Below are 25195 nucleotides of genomic sequence, written 5' to 3' on the forward strand. Positions count from 1 at the left end.
TTCTTAAGGATCATCTATATTAAGCACAAAACAAGTCTTAAAAATTTTTTAAAAATGAAATTCATCTCTTAAAAAAATATAATTTCATCAAGATTCCTCTGACCACAATGGAATAAAACTAGAAATCAATAATGAGGAATTTTGGAAACTATGCAGACACATGGAAATTAAACAGTGTGCTCCTGAATGACCAGTGGGTCAATGAAGAAATTAAGAAAATTTAAAAATTTCTTGAAACAAATGATCATGGAAACACAGCATACCAAAACCTATGGGGTACAGCAAAAGCTGTATTAAGAGGAAGTTTATAGCTGTAAGCACCTATATCAAAAAGTAGAAAAACTTCAAATAACCTTAATGATGCATCTTAACAAGAAAAGCAAGAGCAAACCAAACCCAAAATTGTAGAAGGAAAATAATAAAGATTACAGTGGAAGTAAATGAATTCGAAATATTACAAAAGATCAGTGAAACCAAAAGTGGCTTTTTTGAAAAAATAAAATTGACAAACCTTTAGTCAGACTAAGAAAAAAGAGAAGACCCAAATAAATAATTTTTCTTTTTCGTTTCTGATTTTAAAACTGATACTGCAGAAATTCAGACTCACTAGAGGCTACTGTGAACAACTGTATGCCAGTAAATTGGAGAACTTAGAAGCTTTGGTAGTCAACAAGAGAGACCTGCCAGAGGTCATGTGGTTACAGGGGCCCTGTGTCCCTGTGTGTGTGTGTGTGTCTATCTCCACCCCGAGTGGGAGCAGGAGGCTACTTGTGAAGTCTCATCTCTGAAGGCCATCTGTTGATCACGACAGGCTGCTGGGTTCCTTGCGGCTGGAGATGTGTATGGAGGTTCCCCCAGCACATTGCTCTGTCTTCATGGGCATCTCAGTTTTCATCTGAAATCACTTGTTAATGAACTGAGAACCATTACTCTGTCTAGTTAGCAGTATCACTAGGAGTAAATGTGTTACGGGGGAAACTGCTTAGGATTTGATTTCTCAAGTGTTTTTTCTGAGACCCAGTAATCTTCTGGGTAAGGAAAAAACACCCTTGGGTACCCCCTTTCACCCTGTGCTGTTGCTGTTACTGTGAAGATGTAGATGGTATGTGTGACTCTAGCTGTCATCAGATTATTCATGGACACAATGCAACATCACACCTGTTAGATTATGGCTTTGGTTCTGCCAGGAGGCCTGGTGGGAGCAGCTGGCATGATGCGTGCTGCCTCTAGTGACTCGTGTGCACCATCCTGCTGCCCAAGGCCTGGATGTAGCCCCCGTGGGGTACCCTGTCTGCATGTTATCACACTCTGAAGAGCAGCCTGTGGAGCACAAGAGAGAACCGAGGGGAACATCCCCTGCTTTAATTATGAACTCATATTCTGTAATGGTGATTTCTGTGAGTCTGGCTGGTTGTCGTGTGAATTCAGGTGTCTAGGCAGCGTTATGTGTGGAATATGTTGGCACGTTATGCTCGAGTCCTAGGGCTCAGCTGACCTTTATGAGCTTTATCTGCTACTGAATTAATGAACAAGGGCTTTATCAGCCATGAAACTTTGGTGATGGCAGTGACAGAAAATTCTTGGAGAATTGGTCTGGGACTGAAAGAGGTAATAAAAATCTAGAGCCTAGGCTCAGTGCGGTGAATTAAATAGGAAAAACCACTCGTACCGTGAATTGTTCATTTATAAGCTATGCTGAAATATGACTTAATTTTCGTTAATTGATGAAATATCAGAAATGAAAATCAGTTTATCCAGATTTCCTTTTCTGAATGGATCGGGGCTGTGGCACTGGACCAGGTAGGAGATGAAATCTTAGCATATCCCATGGCCCAGCACTGAGCAGTATTTCTGCAATCCTAAGAATTTAACCCATTGTGGGTAGCACATATCCAATAACTTTCCTGTGCCACATCTCTGGCAGTGTTTTCTGTGCGTATACCTTTGGCATTCCATCATTACCCAGTGCTCTTCAGTCCTCCTAGTGAGGCATGCAGGGTCCTGTCATTCTGGAAGCCCGCCTCTTCCTGATGTTTCACTGTGTCTCTGAGGATGAACATCACCTGCTCCGATGTCAGAAGATTCTCAAAACCTGTGTGTCTTAAGGGGCGTGTTCTTCCTCCTCTGTAGGCTGGCAGCAGTTTGTAGCTCCTGTCACTGAGACTACATAATTGTCTTCAGTTTACTTTTGTACAAAATGATAGAACTCACTTTAAGGTAGAGACTGTTTCTTACCCTGTTTTTAATCTGTTCCCAGTGCCTTGTAATGGTGCTGCATACATATAGTAGTTGAAATTAATTTGAGTCAGTGACTACCCTGCAAATGGACAGAACTGTGGCTAATCCCGGTAGGTTGTGGAAACCCCACTTAGCTGTTCACAGTTGGAAATGGGTCTGCAGCAGTGCAGATGCTAGCTTACTTTGCCTTCTGTTGTGTTTTAATAAACTAAACAGTAAAGCACCATAATAACTGCATGACACATTCAGGATATGGAAACGTGGCTTGGATGAATTAGACCAGTGTTGTTGAGAGCTTGCATTGATGGAAACATGCTATATCTGCTAGACAGATTTCAGTAGCCTCTAGCCACGTGGGGCTGTGAAGCTCTGGAAATGAGATTAACGCAACTGAAGAACTGAATTTTCAATTTTTTAAAAAAATTTGATTAACCTTACTTGAAATAGCTGCAGGTGGCTAGTGGCTGTTGGATTTGAGGGTAAAGAAGCATGGTAGAGAAGGCAGGTGGGACAGCCTCCCATCTGCGCAGAGGTCTGTATGTCACCGCCACTGGCAGGAAGACTTCTGCATCCTAACCCTTAGCCTCCGTGTGCTGTGGGCAAGGTCCCTGCTGTTGCAGACCCCACTAAATTCCCAGTCCGTGCAGGTAACTGTTGTGCTTCTGTGAGCCCCCTCCAGTACTCTGGATGGGGACATGTCTTGCTCAGACAGAGATCAAAGGAGAGCTAAGAGAGGGAAAGAGATGGACAGTTAAATATTGAAGGAGGGCGTTGGCCTTTTTTTACACAGCACAGGGAAGAGACTAGTATGTGGAGGGAGCACTTACATTTGGTAGATGTTCTTACACAGATCAGCCACCTGAACCTGTGTGGGATATTTTTATTACCTACATTTTACATTTCTATTGTCTGTATTATTTACCGTAACTACATTTGACATCTACATATTGCTATGTTTTAGAAGCAGAGGTTTATTTTCACCTCTTTCCTGAAGGCCATGTTTTATAAAACTGATATGTTATCTAGTCTAGAAGGGAAGGCCCAGCCGGGCATGGTGGTTGCATGCCTGTAATCCCAGCTACTCGGGAGGCTGAGACACGAGAATCGCTTGAACCGGGAAGGCGGAGGTTGCAGTGAGCTGAGATGGCGCCATTACACTCCAGCCTGGGTAACAAGAGAGAAACTCCATCTCAAAAAAAAAAAAAAAAAAAAAAAAGGAAGAAGACCCATTGTGCTGGGAATGCTTGAGTCTGAGGAGAGAAAACGGTGGGTGGTGGGATTTGGAACCTCTGTCACAGCGTTACTTCCTGTGCTTTTCTGTCTCCACAGCTATTATAGGACGTACTGATAACAGCTCAGTAAATTTTCTTAAATTGATGAGAACAGGAGCAGTCTTTTTGAGCCTCGGTTAACAGTTACTAAGAAATGAATAAAAAATGGTTGAAAAACAGGGAGAAGACCAAGTTAGCATAAATTTTGAGTGCTCTGTGTTTTGAACATGAGATTTTTCCTAATACTTATGACTTGCTGATTCTCCTGACTATGACTTTCTCCAGCCAGTACTTAGCCGCGGAGCGGAAAGCAGTGCTCATGAAGGTGGAGGCACACCCAGGGACTGCATGGAGGTGGAACCGGGAAGTCCGGGGCCTGAGGTCCTGCCTGCAGGGTTGAAAGGCATGCCTGCCAGCAGACACATTTGGGAGCCAGAGTGTGCTGTGGTCTGAATGTGTTTTCCCAGATCATCTGTTATTACAGATGATCACCAATTGGATGGTATTAAAAGGTGGGCCTTGGAGGTGGGTAGGTTGTGAGGATGCAGCCCTCATGAATGGGATCAGCAGCCTTGTAACAGCTGTGAGGGAGCTGTTTTGCCCCTTCCCCCCGTGAGGATGCAATAGGGGACCACCTGCGGGTGCCTTGATCTTAGGCTTCCAACCTCCAGAGCTGTGGGCAGTGCATTTCTGTTGTTGGAAAATTACCCAGTCCACCGTGTTCTGTTCCCAGCAGGGGTGGACTGAGGCCGTGTGCTTATCGGTGGGGACAGCAGAGCAGAAGCAGTGTCCCCATGAGTTGTAAGGCTGGACCTTAGTCCCAGGCTCCAGCCACCTTTGTGTTGGATGCTGACGTCTTTCATTTTTTTTTGCATTCCTCTGTCATTTTGGTCAAGTACCTGCTCTGGGAACTTCCCGAGGAGCAAGTGCATGCCAGGCAGTTAATCCATGTGAATGCTCACGGTTGACTCAGATGGAGACAGTTAGAGGAAGCGATTTCCACCCCTGTTTCAAGGGGTGCTTCAGTGTTTCTGGGCTCTGGTGCTGAGGAGCCCCATGCTGTTCCTCATTCTCGGTGTGAACAGGTGTTTCTCACTCAGAGCTCTTTGCATCCTTGTTTCTGGGCTTCTGAATGACTCTGCTGTTGTCTGGGGCCTCGGTCTTCTTTTGGCCTGTGTCGACGCTCGTGGACACCTTCGGTCTTGTGCCTTGCACTCTTTCTGTTTAGTCGTGTGATGATTTCTTTGATTGACTTCTGCTTATATTTTTGGTTTTCTGTATCATGAACTTTTATTCTGATGTGGAATGACTATCATATTTCCTTTTTCTCCTTTGCTCCTTCATTCCCCTTTTTTTAGGCAAATGTATTTGTCGTCCTTTCATGCCTTCTTATAATTAAGGTTGGCACACTAAAAGCACTTTGGAAGTGCTGTCCGAGAGTTGGGACTGGTTGACTCTTGTTTTCTGTAGGAATCCCTGGTGTTCATGTTTTTGGTCACTTTTTCTCTGGCTCCCATTCCGTAGGTAGGAGGATGTAATCCTTCTGGTAATATTGTGGGTATCTGGGGAGCAAAGACACCCTGGGGTGCAGGGAAGGTGGTAAGAGTTCACGTGGGTCTCCTGTTTTCAGCACACGTGCCCCTGCTCCAGGTTGTTGCCGTTGTCCTTCAGAAACTCTGAGGTCTGGAGAGGTGAGCGTGTACCCCGTTAGGCACACCCAACACTGAGGCGGCACCACCAGGGGCCCTGATGCCCACAGCTTGTGCCGACTCGTCACCCCTCATGCAGCTTCCAGTGCTGGTTCTGGTAGTCTCTTCCTCATACTTTTTGTTCTCATGAGTTTATGCTTCTTGGAAAAGCCTGTTAACTGTCAGGATGCTGTGGATCTGGGGAGGAGAGGCACCTGATAGGTGGGCTTGCTTTCTAGTCTCTAACCTGAAGGGAAAGGCGGTTTTTGTATTTTTTGTTAGTCTTGATGCTGCTGCTTTGGTAGAAAACCTCACAGACTGAATAACCACATTCAGTAATTCTCCTTATTTTATGCAAAGCTGAAGGCTCTGTGACATCTGTTTTTCTCACTGCCCAAAGAACTTGGGCCTGAGGGTTGGTTGGGATGCTGTGCAGTCTGAATGCTGCTGGAGAGGACCTGGCAGCACAGCTGCTTTCTGGGCGCCCCTTCTCCCTGCTAGACTCAAGGCAGCAACACGTGTGTGCTGGGATCGGGGCCTCTTGTTTTCACAGATAGGTGCAGAGGGAGGTTTTCCTTACTCAGAGTATTATATGTCTGTCAGTTAGCAGTTGTCCTGTCTGTAAAACTGATGACTATTTCCCTTTGTGTCGTATTTCTCCAGGTTGCCTGAAGCTCAGCAGAGGGTCGGAGGCTGCTTTTTAAACCTGATGCCACAGATGAAAACCCTGTACCTCACGTATTGTGCCAATCACCCTTCTGCAGTGAATGTCCTCACGGAACACAGGTGCGCTCGCTAGGCACCTTGGCAACAGGGAGGGTGGATGGCTCTGTGTCCTTCAAATAGTGCATGAAATAGTATGATGCTAATAGTCCCTTGGTTATTAAAGGGTATGAATTTTAATTACCCCTCAAAATTAGTGCTTGAGAAGTACTGGTAAGAAGTCTTTAAAATGATGGTGAGTATTTTTGTAAAAAGACAAATCTTTTCAATGTCTTCCCTACAGCCTGAAGCCCTTTGGCTAATAGGTTGAAGGCGTTAGTAAGTGTTCTGGGGTGTAGCCACAAGCTTAGTCAAGGGTCCTGGAATCATATTTCAGTTCTTAAAACTGGAAGTACATGAGTCCGAGTTACATCAGCTGTAACAGAAAGTATCTCATTTCAGATTAATACAGGTTTTATACACAAAACATTACATTGGAGACCCTTAGCTTTTCATCCTGAAACTAAAAACAAGTGCAACAGAGAATGCACAGACGTTTTGCTTATTTTATGAGGCAAGACAGTGTCTGCTTCCTGCGAATTGGAGGAAGATGTTTCTCAGCTGTTTCAGTTACTGAGGAGGATCTCAGTCATTAGTGAGTGTTAAGAATTGATTTGTTTGAGGATTGGCTTGGAGGAGACCACACTGGGGCTTAGAGAGCTCAGAGGCTCACTTTCTGCTTCTAAAAAGATTTATATTAATGTTTTACAAAAAATTAATACAAAGATTTGTATTAATATTTTACAAAAAATGTCATAATTTCTTTTGAAAACAGAAATTCACACATTTTCAAAACCATAAATGGAAAAGTATTGTTTTAGTAACATAAAGATAAATGCCATTGTCTTTCTAACTTAAATATTTAACTTCAGCTTAACCGAACATTTCCACTGAAAGCCTCGTCAGTGAACAGGTGTTGGTTGCCTCTTTAGAAGCACATTTGGGGCTCAGGTGTGGCACTGCGTGGGTGTCCTAGGACAGCTGAGACATGGCAGCAGGGTGGACTCGGCTCTGGCTGTGGCTGCTCCCTTCAGGCTCTGCAGCCTTGGGCAGATTTCCTCCTGTCTCTGGGTTTCAGCTTCCTTTCCTGAAGGAACTCATTCACAGGGGTGTTACAAGCATTCAAGCTAAAACTGTCAGCAGGTCAGGTCAGGGTGAACGCACCAAATGCACAGTGAATATTCTGTTGTCTTCTATTGTTTCTTCGTTTTTTAATTTTTTTATTTTTTAAAAAAGACCTTGGATAGTTACTGTTTCCTGGGTGTGCTCAAATATAAAAGGATTAAGATTTTTTAAACTTCCTGTTTGTTACTAAAGCATCTGCAGCCCTGAAAGGAAACAGCAGCCTTGAACAATGTAGTGAAAGGAAAGGAAGTTAGAACTCACAGCAGTGGCAGAAAAGGAAAACCCAAAGAACCCTCCCTCTGCACGTCCCACTTGGGAGCGTGGGCCATGTCCTCAGTGTCTCCAAGCGTCCAGCATGTTTCCAGTTATGTGCTATGCCCCTACCCCTGGGCTGTGTCCACAGCGTCTCCAAGCGTTCAGCATGTTTCTAGTTATGCGCTATGCCCCTACCCCTGGGAATTTATACATTGAATGAGATTTCCAGAAAGTGCAATGCAAGTGTTAAATTTGTATCTCTGGAAATTCTTCAAGAATTGTTGATGGAGTGATGAGGAAGATGAACAGAAAGTTCATCTTTCTGAGGACCTGTCCTAAAGATGACATTGAAAGTCACTAGGACTGTTAGTTTCCTAAAATGCGAAGCCATTCAAGAGCAGTGCTTGCGGGCGTGTGCTGTGTTGATCCTCTTCTCTGTTATTACCTTAATGAGTGTGTTTGTCAGGTCTTAATGTACGTGTAGCATTTTCCTGAAGTAACTGGAAGAAAGAATACAGGTGGGTTTTTGAGTCAGGAGGGTCTTTGTGCCTCCTTCCCAGGGCTGCCCAGAGAGTGGAGGGGCAGGCTGAGGCCCGCTCGGGACAGCAGCCCCGGGGCAAGTCACCGTTGCTTTAGTGCTGGGAGTCAGAGCTGCGGCGAGAGGAAGGTCCCCCGAGCGAGCAGGTGCTGCCACTGTGGAACATGAAGCTTGTGTGCCCTCCCGAGGTCCCTGCGCCACGAGAGTTCCCGCCGTGTTGACCACAGATTCCTCCCCACCCCAAAGACACAGCAGTGAATTGGGGTCAGGCTTCCTACCTCCTGCCTTTGTGCTTGGATTCTTTCTTGGTCCTCTTGCCAGCTTTTCCATGTGTGTGACGGTCTTTAAGCTGCCACGCCTGGGGTAGACTAATCTGCTCATGCTGTGGAGTAACTTTTAAGGATTGGTTCAAGTGCAGTGGGTTGAAGTTTAAAGTCTTATTTGCGTCCTCACTGTCGTTGCGTTACTTGGGTTTAAGTTCTAAGTGTGAGCCCTGCGAGCGCAGAATGCCAACTCTGACCATTTTAGCAGCTCAGACCTTCTGCAGCGTCCAGTGATGGCGGCAACACTTGTCCATGGTCGGCTATTTTGAATGAACGATGGGTGTCATAATTTAGCCTTTGAAAATGATTTTTTCCCCAGCAGTTTGTTCCTCTGCACTTGGCTCCATGCTTGCATGTGTTTTGTGGCTGCCGTCAGCCCACAGCACTGTGTCAGTAAGGACTGAGGAGACCCACTGTGTGCGGGCTGCTGGCATCAGCAGAACTGAAACTGAAAGAGCAGTCTTTGGTCAGAGTAGCTGTAACTAGCTGTTTCGTTTTATTATGGCACTACTTTTTTTTTTTTTTTTAACTTCAAACTGAAACTAAAACGATGATCCACAAACATTTATAAAATTTCATTTCCTTTTTAACTGTATTTGTTCTGGCATTGTAAGAGTGTCTTGTGGATATTAAAAGGAGTTTTGCTTGCACACATTTCACTTTTTTGGCTTCAGGGCTTTTTTTGAGGGAGTGGTGATGAGGGTAACTCTGTTTAGTTTTGTTAGTTTTTCTCTGCTGTACCATAGTTAGGAAATTTCACAGGTAACCCTGAAATATAAATAATGACCTGAATGGATTTTTCCTTGATTCTTATTTTGGTGGAAAAGGTACTTATGTGGATTACATTTAAAGGAGTTGAAATATATTTTTAGTATCATAAAGTTTGATTTTCATGGGACTGCCTGGTAAATTCTCCAACACCTAGAGAATTGTTGCTAAAATATAAATTGCTCCTGTCTGAAGCCCTCATGTCACTCCATTCATGCTTTAGGAATGGATAGAGTGAGTAGTGGGAAGAGGAGCACTTCTGAGTAAGAACTGGGCGGAGGGGAGGGATGTGTGTGTGCGGAGCAGGCTGCCCGTGGTTAGAGGGGCCGGCCGTGCCATCCACATAGCAGGGGTCCACCTTGGGTGCAGAGCGTCAGCTGTTCTGCTGGCAGTGATGGTGTGGGCAGTGGCCTTCATGCAGGCCGTCCTCTGTATCACTTGCAAAATTGTAGGTCTGCCCCACCCAGTGATGTTTGGAGCATTGATGTCTGTGAGTGCCTGCCCTGGTGCCTAGCATGGTGAGCAGTCCTGTGGCTCCTCCTCTGTCCTTGTGGTCCTGCTGTCCACAGAGTGCTCACTGTTGCCCCAGCTGAGAAGGGGCGGGGGACAGTGGCTGTAGTGGCTGCAGCAGATGGGAGTCTGTCCTGGACCCTCCTCAGTTCCCCACCCATCTCCCCGGGGAAGGTGGATGCTGAGGAAAGAAGGCAGAGGACGTGTGCATGTTTAGAAATGATAGGAACACATGCGGTGTGCTTATGGGCTCATGTCAATGCAGCCTGCACGGTGAGCAGGACACCTTGCTGTGCAGGTGTTACCCACAGCAGGCCCCTGAAGATGGCACTGTGCTTTATTTTAGTAATCTCCAGCCTGGGATTGTCTCAAGGAAACGATTTTTGGAAAGCACTAAGTTACAGACAAAAGATGTTGAGTTGTCTGTTGCCCACAAAAGTGCACTTGCTCTCGTGCGTGCATGCTCTCTCTCACAAAGAGAGATACCACGTACACACACTCGGAAGTACTCTTGACAGTCTCTGTGCTACTAATTTTTAAAACAGCATCAACACGATGGGCAGCCTTACAGAAATAATTATGAAGCCTTATATATGGAGTTGATAAAATGTTTCTGGTCTTAAATTTTTATAAGTGGATATATGCAACATTACCCTTTTTTATAATTTGCTTTAGTATTGATGATATCTGTTAAGTGTGTATATGTATGTGTTTATTGGAAGTATTTCTTGTTGGCAAGGACAGACAGAGGTGCCGCACCCACGTCGTTACTGTTTTTACACAGCATAGGACCGCACCCTGGCCTTGGTTAATGACACCAGCCTGGTTTTGTAGAAAGCGTTGAGATGTAAGTGGCCTTCTCAGAAGGTCTTACGTGCTTAGGAAGTGGAAGGCTGGTTTCCTAATGACTGTTTGGTTTTCAGCATGGTGTTTGAATTGGTTTCATTGGAGGACATTCTCCCTGGCTGCCCTGGCAGGGGATCCACATGGAATAAGGAGGGTGAGAAGTGGGAAGGGCTGGCACCACCCTGGCTCTCAGTCCTCCTTATGGGAAGCTGTGTTTAGGTTGAACTCTCTGAAACTGTTAATATTCACTATTTGTGGACTCCGTTTCCTCTGGGTTAGCCTAAACACTGTCTGTCTTTTCCCCGGGAGCCCTTGATGGTTCTGGTGTCCCCGAGACCTCTGGCAGTAGCCAGCTTGGCTGGGGTGGTGCAGTGGGAGGCTCCTGTGAGACCAGAACCGGAAATTGGCTTGTTTCTCAGTTTTGCTGTTAGGATTTTCATATTTATTTTAGGACATCGTTTACATAATGAGGATATAAAAGTATCTTTTCCTTTTAAGGGAAAACCTCTAGACTAGGAAAATTTGTTCCTAGGATTTGTGCCATGGGTATCATTTGAACCAAGCTCTGCTGACTAGAGACCCCTGTCTCCTAGGATGGGGCGTGGTGATGGGGCGGGGGTCACCTGGGTCTCCTGGATGGGATGTGGTGACTGAGAAGTCATCCTGGTCTGGACCTGGCACTGGCTGCCAGTGCTGGTGCTGCCTCCCCTCCTTTCTGTGGGCTGTACACTGTCAGATGTGTGGACTGATGGCACATGCAGTTTGAGGGACAGCAGACCCAGGGCCTGACAGAGACCTCAGAGATCGCCAGTGAAGGGGTGTTGCGGTCAGGTGACTGTCAGCCTTAACAAATGTGTGGATGAAGAGCTGGACCCCCCCCCAGAAGCCTGCCCGTGTCCTCTGCCACAGCCATGGGAACTCTGAGGACAAAGATGACACACATGAGGGCCCACTGTAGGGAAAGCTAGGCGAGGCACTGTGAAGGGGATGGTGAAAGAGGAATACAGAAAGTCCAAAACTTGTTTCTGACTCTTTAATTTTGGGATATGCACTCAGTTTCTTTGTCCATACACAGGGACACCTTCCTTCCTTACGTGTTGTGAGGATTGAATGTAACAATGCTTTTGAAGTTGTAAAGCATAAATCAGCATTCGCTGTCTGCACACAGGGACCCCTTTCTTCCTCACGTATTGTGAGGATTAAACTTAAAGCTTTTGAAGTTCTGAAGCCTAAATCAGCATTTGCTCTCTTCTCTTGCTGCTTCTCGCGCTCCTCACCCCAAGAGCCATTGCCTACTCCCAGGCTGAGTGCTGGCAGCACATAGGTGGGGCCTGCTCTCTGGACGAACTCGCCTCTGGGGATGACTACCATCAGTGTGCTCTAGCTCTTTACCGGAGCAGCTCGGTCCTTGTTCTACCACCTTGAGACTCTGAGATTATTGGAATCCATTCTGGCTCTGAGTGTGCATGTTTCCATTGGATATGTCTGCATGGCACTGATGTGCTGGAGGGCCTCGTCATCAGTAGGATCTCATGGAGACCCACATGTCCTGTGCTGTGTATAGTTATTGTTGCTCATATGAGAGCAGGAACGGGACCCCTTAGGGATGGGAGTCCCCTTTGGCATTTCCAGATAAGCAGCGCAGATTTGGGATAAAAGCTGGAGCCTTCCAGATGTTAAAAGCAACACTTATGTTTCATAAATTCTGGCTGTTGCTCATGGAGATGAGAGAGCCACCATTGTCTCTCATTGCTAACCACGAGCATCTGTCTCTCTTGCCACTTGCTGCCCAGTGAGGAGTTGGGGGAGTTCATGGAGACCAAAGGTGCCAGCAGCCCTGGGATTCTCGTGCTGACCACGGGCCTGAGCAAACCCTTCATGCGCCTGGATAAATACCCTACGCTGCTCAAAGAGCTCGAGAGACACATGGAGGTACTGCACTTTCATTCTCTTATTCGGAGTCCTTACCAAGGGTTAGTGGCATGGTCAGACTTACTGTGAAAGAAAGTATTATTCATGATTTATTTTAGAAGCCAGAACCAACAGAGTTTACAAAGAGTTTTGTTAAATATTATGTTTTTCTCCTTATTCCAGCTCTGTTAAAAAACATTTACCCCTTATCTCTCTTTTACCCACTGCTGCTGATTGAAAAGTTTCCAAAAGCTGAAACATGAGAACTGATTTTCAGATAGTGTTGAGATGCCTTACCTGGATCATCCAGCTACAAACAATGTGTGCATAGGTTATAGGGTAATACTGTACTAATCATTTAATGAATGATTGTGCTCTTTTAATTTTGAATAACAGGTTGCAGCCTAGCAGAAATTTGGGTTAAAGTTACTCTCTTGGCTTGAGTTGGCAAACCTTTTCTATAAGGGGGCAGACTGTAGGGTCTTCTTCACGGCTACACAGCTCTGCCGTTCTAGATACTGCGTGTGAACCGTGGCAGTGTTCCAATAAGACTTTATTGATGAAGCGAGTGTTGGCTTCCCCACCCCTGCTGCTTGTGACTGTTCTCTTCCAACTTATATTTCCCCAAAGTCTAATGGCTTCGTGATTTTCTGAAAGACTGACACTTTAATGCTGAGGGAAAAAGGGAATGTTAAGGGTTGAAGAGTATTAGAAAAGTTTCAAGCTGGTCTGTAGAAAGTACCTTTTTAAGAAAAGCTTTTCCTTATGAAAGCTAATTGTATGTTTCTTTTACTCAAAGGATTATCATACAGATAGACAAGATATTCAAAAATCTATGGCTGCCTTCAAAAACCTTTCAGTAAGTGATTAAGCATATTGTTTTTCCCCCCAGACATTATTGTGACAAATGAATGTAAAAGAATTATCAACTGAAAAAGCCAAATGATTAAAAAATGACTTGTGCTGACATGAAAGAAAAACAGAGTCGGCATTCTGTGGCTGGCAAACTCCTTTTAGTGGACTATGATAGAATAATTATTTAAATTTTTTAAAATCACAGTATAATTGATGGTAGATCTACTTTAAAATTGTTTAAAACATTTTTTTACCCTTCATTCATGTTGTCTTTAATGATTTATTGCAAAACAGAACAATGGTGGTTCCATTTTCTCTGCTGTTGTGTTGTCTTACCAACTGCGTTTTGGAAATATATGCCTTATTTTATAGCACAAGTTATACTTTCTGTTTCTTCTCTTCAGTCTTCCATATTGGCAAACACGAACAAAACCAGAATGAAAATACAGTTCTTGTCCTGTCCACATTTCTTTTTTGTACAAGTGGCAAAATGTGCTATATCTTTCTAAAATAATACTTAGTATTCCAGAGCAGTTGTGTGTGTTGCTTCTCTTGACTTGGTTTCATACTTCTAAGCAAATACTTTCAATTCCGTATAATTAAGCAAATCGCTCAATAAATTATCTGTCTGAAGAAGTAAGATATAAAGCAATAATTGTCTTAAGGATGATACAAAGCAATGTGGCCGGAACTTAACATTCTGAAAGTTTATGTCTGTTAACAGTGTTGTTCTGTGTCTGTCAGGCCCAATGTCAAGAAGTCCGGAAAAGGAAAGAGCTTGAGCTGCAGATCCTGACGGAAGCCATCCGGAACTGGGAGGGCGATGACATTAAAACTCTGGGCAACGTCAGTTACATGTCCCAGGTCCTGATTCAGTGTGCCGGAAGTGAGGTACTGCTGCCCACGTGCACGCACCAGGGTTTCTGTCCCACTCTTAGGAGCTCATAGCAGAAGATTTTAAAGGCATCTCAAGCGAGGACAAATGTCTAATAGAAGCTCTATCTTATAATTTGTGAGCTACTTTTTATTCTTGACACAGGAGAGAGGCTTATGGCATGTTAGGCTTAGAGCTGAGTGTGGACTTGTTGATCAGTTTGATCCAGCTGAAGTCAGTGTGGCCCGAAGCCCACGTGAACTGAAGGATAGTGTGCAGAAAGAGTTGCAGGAGTCCTGTGCACACATCTGCACGGAGCTGTATGCGCTTATCTGGCCAGCAACTTTGTACCAAGGCTCACTCTCGCAGGGACCTGCTGCTCTCAGTGCTTTCGGGTCATTATACTTTCCTGTGAAAGTATGCTAGCTGACATATGCTTACAGGAGTCACAGTTTTCTTACGGGTTTGGTTTAAGTGAGAGATCAACCCAGATTTTTGGGACATACCCACCCACACAGTGAAAATCGAGCAGTTTGTTTCTTGATTCACATTGACATACATTCAGTGGGTCACTGAACAGGCACCTCTTTTTGAATTTTATTCTACCTTTGCAAAAATAACATGATCAAAACATGCGAAATGACTCATTTTTGAACACAAGACTCCAAGGAGAATAAGAAAACTAAAACTTGAAACTTATATAGTGTGTTTTCCTTTCCACCTGTAAAATATCACCCCTTCTACATAGTCTTGTAGTTTGGGTACCATAAGAAACCATGATTATAAAAACTTCATATCTTTTCAGAAGTTTCTTTTTGAGTCATGCTCTTTTAAACTTTAATCTGTGGAAACATTTCCCAGAGTGTGTTCTTTATAATATTAGATCTATACAACACTGGTGGGTGTTACTCCAAAATGCTTCAGAGTGGTTCTGATCACGACTGAACGTAATTAGTGGAAAAGATTCTTTATGATAGAGCTCCTCAGAGACTTGGCTGTGAATGTTCCCAATGTATGTTGTGATTCTTCAAGAAGGGAATATAGCAAGTCGTTCTCAGTGACTTCTTTAAAGTACGGAAGACTCTTTTCTCAAGGTGCTTTGCATAAGCCTAATGTTCTGAGGAATATACTTGGGGAAACTAATTCCTAGGACTGATTTCACTTTTTTTGGGCCGTAGTTTAAATGTCAACATGTGAAAAGGACTGTGGCATTTTTTTTGTCTCTTTTTGGATTCTTAGGAACTTTTTTCTTTCACTTATGGTCTCTTTGGCTTTTATCTTACTGAAGCAAATGATTTTTAATACATAAGTAATACTTTTAAGTCTGATGTAAACCAGGTGATGTTTATGGGGTGGATGAAAACAACACTGAGTCGACATTTGGGAGGTTTGGGAAGTGCCAGGAATTATTAGTAGACCAAAATTGATTTTAATATTTTATCCTTTCTTTAGCTTAAAGACTCCACCTGTTCCCCCTGACCCCATTAAAATTTATAGGTTCTCTCCTTTTTCTCTGAACCAGAAAAAGAAATTTTTAGCTTACCTGAAAATAGTTAATCACAGAGCTGAACTCTTTAACCAAATATAGTTTCAAGATGTTACACAGGCTAATTGTGAGTCCAGGATCTTTTAATCAGTCAGTTTACTTTCTTACCTTTTGTTTTTTGAAGAATTTGGAAGTCCTTCTCTTTATCTATATGTTAAAGCTCTCTCATAATCATATGTTAAGACTTAATACAGAATTTATCATAATTGTTTCCATTTAATTTACCTGATAAAACTTGATAGAAATACCTAAATGGGAAATATCATGTAATGTTTCATAGGGCCTAGTATAAATAAGTGAAGTATTTGTGCTCACATTTGTTAAGTAGATGTTTTTTAAGAAATGTTTTGGATTTCTTTTTTTGTATTAGGAAAAGAATGAAAGATATCTTCTACTCTTCCCAAATGTTTTGCTAATGTTGTCTGCCAGTCCTAGGATGAGTGGCTTTATCTATCAGGTAAAACCAATTTAAATTTATATTTTATGGTGGATCTGAGGATAATTTCAAACTGGCTTTGAATTTTGTGTTAAATATTACGTGTATCTATCTGTGTATGTGCTGTGTGTGTAGTGGTGTATATTCAGATATGGACGTACAGCTCCTGTTTGTGTTTCATTGTGACTGCCAGCATATCCTATGTTAATTTCAAAAAAGGAAAGAAGTGTAAACTGTAGAGCAACCTCATAAGGACACAGACTACTGTGGCACAAGTCAGTCTCTGTCATTGCCTTCTGTCATTTCATGCAAAATACCTTGCTCCTCCTTGCTATGGTTTTATTCTGTGAAATGGGTTCAAGTAGGGCTTGTGGGTTAGTGGGGTAGTGTAGACTAAGATCTTGTGTCAGTGGCACGGCACCGCCCAAATGCATCAGCAAACAGAAAGTGATGTAAGGGTGTAAGTAGCAGTGTGTGATCGTTGAACCTTTTAGTATGTAAGTAGCAGTGTGTGATCGTTGAACCTTTTTAATTTTTGTTTCCCTGCTTCTCTTTGAGAAAATGTGACAGCAGATTTGAGAAGGAGGTGCAAGGGTGAGCAGGGCCTTTTCTGTTGCGACAGTGGTTTATAGTGGTGGTATATGAAGGAGCTGGTATTTTCGCTGTCTGTCTAGTAGATGCACTTGGCAGGTTTCATTCTTCTTTTTCTGTGAAGTTACAGAGGCTCATATCCTTCCCATCAACTTTCTGAGGACTGGCCAGTCACCACGTAACCACTGCAGCAGAAGCCGCCACTTCGTGTTCTCTGGGTTGCATTTCATTGTAGCATGTGTTGTTTTGTGTTGGCCCAGCAAGGACGTTAAAGATCCCTAAGCAGACACTGTGCCCTCACAGAGGCTCTGTCGACACCCAGAGAGGACTTGTCGCCATACGCTTACACCAAAACGCGTGCTTTAGAATTGGTGAATCACATATATAGGAACAGACTCAGGAAAGTAAGGCTGTAGTTTGTAAGGCCACTGCTGAAGAGAGGTGATCTGTGGCTAAGATAGTGCCCACTACAGTTTCCCCCAAACTAGCAGCTACTTCTGTGTTAAATGACCTTGATAAACCTAAATCTCTGTTCTTTCTGGTCAGCACTATCTGGCTTCTGATTTTATATCCCCAGAATCTCATTCCAGTGGCTGGAGACAGGGGCCTTCTCTAACCTAAGGAGAGAAGAGGTTGTCACTTGTGGCAGGCTTGAGTCTCTGCCTGTGTGGCTGGTGCTTACACTGGATTTGCTCTTGATGTGTTGACAGACTGCTGGAGCTCATCTCAACAACAGGATTTTAATTTTCCATTCTTAGCACAGTGGTGACCCATGGTCTCTGTATCATTGGTATCCGTTTCTACCATTAGAACACTGGCTTTGGGGGATGCTAAAAAGTGTTTGGTCCAGCCACAGTCATAGTGTTCTATACACCGATGTTCAGATGGGCTAGGTTAAACACAGTTGTGCGGTTTCATTTTCTGTAGGACTTACAGCTGTTAAAGTACTTATATGCATTACGAATCTTGGAAAGGAGTTCACAGTGTGTAGCATTTTTTAAATACGCTTGGCCACAGAAGTGTCCAGCAGTCTCCTCTTCCACCGGCCATGCTTTAGGATGAGATTTGTCAGCCTGGGCACTGCTGACATTCTGGACTGGATCATTCATGGCCAGGGGCTGGGGGTCTCGGTGAGACTGTCCTGGGCACTGTAGGGTATCAGCAGCCTCTCTGGCCCTTACTTGCTGGAGGTCTGAGCCCCTGCCAGGTTGTGGCACTGCCACCCATTCTCTGTGGGGGCACTTTCCCCACACCAGTTGAGCAGCACTCGCTCTGGAGGTGCTTATGCAGAATCCTGCTCCGCAGCTGATGGAGTGCTCCCCAGGCAGCACAGCCCAGACGCCCACTGCCTCTTCCTGCGGACTTGGTGGGCCACCATGTACTGTGGTTTCTGTCAGTTGCGCCAGGATGTTTTGTGTTCACTTCTGACTTGTTTGTAATGATCACTTTGTACCCCCTTTCTGGTATCTTTCCATTGACATTTCCTGTTGCAGTTACCAATTTCTTGTTTTCAGGGAGCACTGGTTTGCCAGCCATTTTGTGCATTGTGTGCAGCATTTAGCACAACTACTTATTTTCTGTTTTACAAAGTAGAATGTTATGAAATTCTTGTTCTTGCCTCAATTTCCCACCCTTATTTTGACTTTAAACTTGGAACTTCCTCTGCATTTCTTTATGAGGAAAATACATGGTTCTTTTCTGCAAAAAAATCATTTAAAACAACTGTTATACACGGTAGTTTTTTAAAAATCATAATGTGTGATGTTTTTTGTCCTGGTGTCTATGTTTAGTAGCAGCTCATCAGATACAGTGTGTGTTTGGGCTTGTCACTCTGTCCCTTGTCGCCAGTTGAGTTTCTTGCTTACAGTACAGTATTATGATTTATTATTTGAGATAAAAATTTTTGTATTATACATGCATCTGCTACAAATGAGCTTTTTTTGGTTCACAAACACAGTTCCTCCACCGATTCTAAAATCATTTAATATTTACTTTAATAATGGTACCTTTTTCTAGAAAAGCACTAATTGTTTTTTTTTGTGTGGGGGGGGGTCTTTTTTAGGGAAAGCTTCCAACGACAGGAATGACAATCACAAAGCTTGAGGACAGTGAAAATCATAGAAATGCATTTGAAATATCAGGTGATAGGCACAAGCTGTGTGAGTGCTGTGTCTCGGGGAGGAGAGGCAGCTTGTCCCCGCGTGCAGATTCTTGCTTGCGTATTTCAGAAGGTGGTGTTTAAGCGCTGAGTGGAATTCTGGGGGGTGTGCATGCACGTGCTTTTTACCTGTGTTTCCACTCGGCCTATTTTTTCCTTCTCTCCTATAGGGAGCATGATTGAGCGGATATTAGTGTCATGCAACAACCAGCAGGATCTGCAGGAATGGGTGGAGCACCTACAGAAGCAAACGAAGGTCACGTCTGTGGGAAACCCCACCATAAAGCCTCATTCAGTGCCATCTCATACCGTAAGGACTTGGTGCTTCTCCTCCTTCCAGACTCCAGGCGTGGCATCCCGTGGCTGAGCTGTCAGCAAGTGATCAGTTGCTTTAAAACCTAATCAATATTTGGATAAAAAGTGCAAAACACTTGCTTCATATTTCTCTGCAGATATTTGGCCCTCTTCGTGCAGTAGTGAATTGTTTTCCAATGAGTGTGCTCGAGAAACAACCCTGAATTGTGCCTCCTCACGCACAGTTCAGAGGTGCTTGGGTGGGAAGCTGCTTCTGCTCCGCGTGGCCCTAGAAGACTGATTTAGGGGAGTTTTACACTCAACTATAGATGCTTTTTCTGAGAATTTTAACTGTTTATTATGCTTCATTTAAGAAAACAAAAAATAAATGATTATGATGATGAAAAGGGCCAGACTCATGTTGAAGGCATTAAAAGAATTTATGACACACTGTTGATTTTAAGAAATTGAGGTGTCTTTTACTTAGAAGAGCTCAACAAGTCTTTGGATATTTAGAGACTTTTTTTTTTTTTTTTACAACTTTTCAGAATAGATGAACACTGAAGCTGCAGTGTTTAAACCTCTCCTGGTGTTTTGTGCTCAAGAAGTTGGTATCGGGTTGTTTTAACAGTCGTCATCTTTATCAAGTAATACGGAAAAACTGGGCAGAGCTTTTAAAGAATGAATGACGATGACACAGGCGTTTTCTGCTTACAGATTTCCTCACATCCTTATTAGGCTATTAGGATCAGTTCTGTCGTGTGCTCAGTTTTCATGTTTTCTTCTTCATGTGAAGGTTGTAGCTCAAGAAGGATTGCTGTACTCTGATATTCTCATCAGATTTTCAGAGTCCATCTGATTTCTCTCAGCAGTAAAGATTGTAACTACTCATTGGCTTTTAGCTAGCATTTCATTTTTAATGGCTCTACCATTTTAAAATTCTCCATTCTTTCATGGAGATCAGTTTATCCCAGGGACGTGTGTGTACACGTGTGTTTATAAAGAACAGTGGATGAGCTGCTTCACTCAGGTTTTCAACAGCAGCCTGAAACTCTACTTCATACAATTTTATATCAAGTCAGCTTTTCTCTGTGGCCAGACCCTCCGTCTTAGTGTTTCTTTCACTGGTGGCTGGGAAGGCATCCCTTCAGCGGGGAAGGCACTGTGCCTCATGTTTAAAATGTTCTGCATTCTCCTACAGAGTTTCTTGTGTGGGATGATGTATTCTCCTGTGATCCAACTCTGTCCAGCTGAAATCATTTTCTAATTTTAGCATAAAGCATACTTCCTTTGACTTTTTCAAGAAAGGAGAAACAAAACCAGACACTGCTTTGACGTTGTTGCTAGAAGGGATGTCTTACATAATTTTATCCATCTATACATTATTTCCTATGAAAAGATGACCTTACAGTGGCTTCATAGCATGACCTGCATCTCACACAATTCCCTCCCCCATGCAGGGACTAGAATGTGATCGTTGCAGGAAGTTGATGGCTTCTATTCTTGAAATTGTGGCATTAGCTGCTGTGGGGCCGTCCCTCTCAGCCTGTGTTTTGAAGGTCGCGCACTTCTTCAGAATGCCGACCCCACTCCGTTTCCAGTTCACAGCGCCATGCAGCTTGTTCTCCCATTAAATGCACCTTACTATTGTTGGCTAATTTGAGGTCATTATTGGCTGATTTTCAGAATGACTTATTTAACTTTTCTCATTTAACTGTCATTGTGATGGAATATTTTGGGTTTTCCAGGAATATAAAATTCATTAATGGCACACCCCTCTAAGAAGTTAATTTTTGATTAACTTTGTTTTGATTAAAGTTGAGTTTTCTAAGAACATAATTGGTTTTAATACCAGGGTTTGGCAGTGTTCAATAAAGAGCCAGATGGTAAACGTTCTCTGCTTTACAGGTTCAGGCCTCTTGCAGCTGTACTCTGCCCTTGGAACACAACAGCAGCTTTAGACAGGCACAGGCCTGCCTGTGTGCCAGGAAAACTTTTTTAAAAAACAAAACTAGGCGATCAGGCCTTACTTTCGCCCAGTACTTTATCACCAGGTGAAGAATAATACGTGACTGGGGGGGAATCACCTTCCTTCTTACAGCCACATGCCCTGTGTGCTTTTGTGAAATTCTCATCTTTTTACTAGATGAAGTACCTTTTTTCTATAAATGTTACTCCGTAGCTAATAAATGTGGCTAGTGGATGTCTTTTGAGTGCTGGGGCCCCAGCTAGAGCTGCCCCTCCTGTCTGGGGCAGATGCCGTGAGGAGCCCCACGCTCGGCCCAGGTGGCACGAGCTAGTGTTTGGCCCCAAAAACTGACTGCTGAGAGCCAGAGATTCGAATGAAATGATAAATCCTGAGGTTTATTTCACATGGAGTGTTTAAAGAGCAGAAGGAAGTGTGTGATTAAGTGCCCTTTCGCGGTGAGCACGCGCGTCTCATGGTCTCTGCCCTTCCCGCTCTGTGCCCTTGGCAGCTCCCCTCCCATCCGGTCACTCCGTCCAGCAAGCACGCAGACAGCAAGCCCGCGCCGCTGACGCCCGCCTACCACACGCTGCCCCACCCCTCCCACCACGGCACCCCGCACACCACCATCAACTGGGGACCCCTGGAGCCTCCGAAAACACCCAAGCCCTGGAGCCTGAGCTGCCTGCGGCCCGCGCCTCCCCTCCGGCCCTCAGCTGCTCTCTGCTACAAGGAGGTGAGGTCCCTTGACCACTCAAACAGCCAGATGACGGTGAGCATGCCTTGGGCCCTGGGTGTGCCCACGTGCTGGGCCTTCTGTATACAGCAAAATGCACCCTAACTCCTAGAGAACTGAGAAGGGGGTCTGCCTTGGTTCTCTGGTTATCTACTCTGCTGCTGAGAGGCCCGTGGTAACCTGTGTGGGAAGGCGATGTGCAGGGTCCCCCTCCTTTCTGCCATGCACAGGGGGGCGTTTACTGCACTTGCCGGAGGAGTGTGCTGCCAGGGGCCAGGAGCTGGAAAGGCGCTGAGCCCAGGTGGCTTTCACTCCCCGTGTGTGAGGCCATCGCTCAGCATCTGCATGCTGTCTACTACATCTAACGACCCCTCCTCTAGGTTGGGGATCCTGTCCAGGAGCCCTGCATTTTATCATCCAGAAGCCATTTGAGATGAAGAGAACATTTACTAATACAAATGAAAAAACAATTACTTAGGCAGTTTCCCCCTTTGATGCATAAGAAATCATGATGCAGTCTTTGCTTGTCTCTGTTCTGATCCAGCATTTTTATATTTGCTAGGTGCAAATAAAGTACGATTCTAATGAATAAATATAAGTATTAACACTTTCTTACACTTTTACCTAAACCAGCTTGGATGAGGAAAGGAAGTGTCTTTAGAAATCTGTTCTGAGAAATACTTTCACCTGAGGAAGCTGATAATTGAGAGTTGTTTTCATAAGCAGTTGAGCGTGCATGGTGGTGAGGTATGAGGAGTGGCGGTGAGAGTATGGGTATCGTGCGCGTCAATGTGAGCAGCAGTGCCCGTTGGGGTGTGAGTGAGCGTGAGGATGGTGACGCGCTGTTGCCTGGCATTGTGCCTCTGTGTCTGGTCAAGGCCACATTTGCCAAGGGAGCTGGAGCAGACTTTTTCTACATTCTTGCCAGCAGCCCTGGGGGTTTTAAGGTCCATAGGAAAGTACTGTATGAGAAATTAGGATCTGTGCTTTTCATTTTTTGTTCTGAGTCTTTGTTTTTATGATATCTTTCAGGTAATCATGTGTGCAAGTCAGAATTTTCATTTTCTATCATGGGAAGTTACTTGAAGAATGTTGCTGTTCCTTATTGTATACTTTAGTGTGCACAGTCTAAAGAAAAAGTGAGCTACTGCAAGAACTGGTGGAGACTGAATTACTAGGGAAGAAAATTGGGATAAAACTGTTGGGCAAAGAAGTAGAAAGGGCAATGGAAGGGGTATTGAAGTGAAGATAAACAATTTTTTTTGATAAGTCTGGCTGCATTTGCTTTGCCAACTCCACACTGGGAGAGAAAGGCTCACACCGAGCAGCTGCCGTCCAGTGTTGCTGAGCACCGCCCAGCATTAGCGTGGAGAGTGATCTTGCAGGGTGTGAGAAGAGGACGTGGAGGCTCGTGGAGGCCGCTCTGCAGCCCGCTCTGCCTGGCTCTGGGCGTCAGGTGTGCTGTGTGCTCTGTGACCCTCTGCGCCTGCAGGTGCCCTCGGAGCACGTGAGGGGCGGGCGTTGGCTCTTCAAGGCTGTCCATCTCAATTTGCTTCGAATTAGGGAAGCCATGAGCACATGTGTATAAATGTGTCTTCTGGAACAGATTGCTGCTGCATTTCTAAGAGCTTTCCAGTTTTTTATAGAAAGACTTTTGTTTAACTTTTTGAATGTTATTTTAGATTCAGAGTTTGTTACGTGGCTGTATTGGGTGATGCTGGGGTTTGGGTTTCTGAGGTACCTATTACCCAAATAGGAAACATTGTACCCAATGGGTAGCTTTTCAAAACTCACCCCCATCACCTTCCGCCTTTTGGAGTCCCCAGGGTCTGTCATTTCCATGGTCATGTCCATGTGTACCCATTGTTTAGCTCCCAAGAAAAGACTTTTAAAGATAATTTTAAAAACCAAGCTTTGTTTCCTCTGTTTCCAGCCTGGTTCATTCCATAGCACATCTCATCTTCTGAGTCTTGGTTTCGCGTTTAGCATTCGTGATGGTTTATGTCATTGGGGTGATGCAGAAACCAGCCTTTTTTTGATATCAGTATCTAACACGTGCTTGACAGTTGACACCTTACCTGCTCTGTTGGACTTGCTTTGCTCACTTTGTTTTTTGCCGTCGTCTTCTGTGCTTGTTTGAAAAGCTGTTTGAAGAGGTAAGGGGTGGGCCATTCCGTTGTGAACACTCTGAGCTGGTGTGCATGTGGCCCCTGCACAGCAGCCCTGGCCGAGCTTGGCTGTGCTCCTGGCACTCAGAGTCAGGTAGCTGAGCACTCGCTCCCTTTTCTTCTCCCTGAAACTTCAAATATTTTCTTAAAGCAATTATTTTTTACTTATCTGTCATTTAATGACAACCTTAGTTTCCTCCTCTTTTTCCAGTTAGCTGTGCCAGGGGATAGGTCTGTCCTAGGGAGCAGCTGCCCCCTCCTCTCCTCCTCCCTCAGGAGTGTGCAGGATGTCTGTGCACACCAGCGCCAGCCTGCCTCCTGGTGACACCTCTCATCACAGGACTAACAGGACCCAAATGGCACGAGGGGTTTTATTAGAATTAAAAAAAAAAATTAGCCAATGACTATACTGAAAATGCCCTATTGATTTTTAAAAATTAACGTTCAGAAGCTGGTAAAGAAAAATCAAAGTAGGAAAAGGCGAGAAGCTCTTATCAGTGGCTATAATAATTTGGGGTTTTATACCTTTACAGCAGCCTTTCTGATACGCCAGTGAAAATGATTGGCTTTAGAGTATGTTAGCATTTTCTTTTGTCTTTCCCTAGGATCTTAGTAAGAGCCCCAAGACCATGAAAAAGCTGCTGCCCAAGCGCAAACCTGAACGGAAGCCTTCAGATGAGGAGTTCGCGTCCCGGAAAAGTGAGTACCTGCGGTCCGTGTGGTGGAGGACGTGGCCTCCTGGTCACGTAGGCCATGGCTTTCCTGGGATGGAGGGAGGCTTGGTGGCTTTCTGAAGACTCCAAACAAAAGTAAGGTCTGCCCCTTGAGGCAGTGATAGGAATAAGCCACGTAACATTTACCCAAGCAAGCAGGAGAAGCGCCTTTGTGTCAGTGGTGAAGCCTCCGTGCCAGTCCCGGCACCACTGCCTTACAGCCCCTTCCTCATCCAGGAGCTGGGGCCGGACCTGGAGGGCTCTCCTGCTCTTCTGGTTCTCCCTCTCGCCTGTAACATATTCCACCCACACTTCCTGAAGTGCCATCATCTCCCAAAGCGCCCTGTGTCTGTTAGAAGCGTGACCTGCTGTGTTCTCGTGTGGGTAGCACCCACCCGTGCTGTTCTCTTGCTGGTCTCTCTGCTGTTGGACCTGTCCTGTCTGCTCCTCAGGCCTAGGGGTCCGACTCAGCTCTGGGTTCCTACGTGGCCTCGCAGCAAGCACCTGGCACCTGTTAGGTGCTCGGTAGATAGCTTTTGAATAAGTGGAGCTCTTTTCAGAAGTAAGTGATTTTCCTGGGGGTGACTTCTGGGAAGGGGTGCAGGTGAACAGATTGCTGTGGA

The 25195-nt window shown here is 44.6% G+C and overlaps 1 protein-coding gene across 26 annotated transcripts in view; it reads left to right on the forward strand.

Moving 5' to 3' along the window:
- The window catches only part of ARHGEF7 (Rho guanine nucleotide exchange factor 7), a 190737-nt gene that overhangs the window by 146756 nt on the left and 18786 nt on the right, over window positions 1-25195 (forward strand). For 16 of the 26 annotated variants that reach the window (XM_031001467.3, XM_055360726.2, XM_031001466.3 and 13 more), the window contains 9 exons: window positions 5861-5983; window positions 12118-12256; window positions 13035-13094; window positions 13835-13981; window positions 15881-15967; window positions 18600-18678; window positions 18866-19005; window positions 21467-21691; window positions 24465-24558. In XM_031001467.3, coding sequence (XP_030857327.1) covers window positions 5861-5983; window positions 12118-12256; window positions 13035-13094; window positions 13835-13981; window positions 15881-15967; window positions 18600-18678; window positions 18866-19005; window positions 21467-21691; window positions 24465-24558 — 1094 coding nt within the window. Of the gene's footprint in view, window positions 1-5860; window positions 5984-12117; window positions 12257-13034; window positions 13095-13834; window positions 13982-15880; window positions 15968-18599; window positions 18679-18865; window positions 19006-21466; window positions 21728-24464; window positions 24559-25195 lie in introns of all 26 variants that reach the window. The other 10 variants (XM_055360714.2, XM_055360713.2, XM_055360720.2 and 7 more) reach the window with 1 other exon arrangement.

Source organism: Gorilla gorilla, chromosome 14 (genome assembly GCF_029281585.2).
Source record: "Gorilla gorilla gorilla isolate KB3781 chromosome 14, NHGRI_mGorGor1-v2.1_pri, whole genome shotgun sequence".
Classification (NCBI taxonomy): domain Eukaryota; kingdom Metazoa; phylum Chordata; class Mammalia; order Primates; family Hominidae; genus Gorilla; species Gorilla gorilla.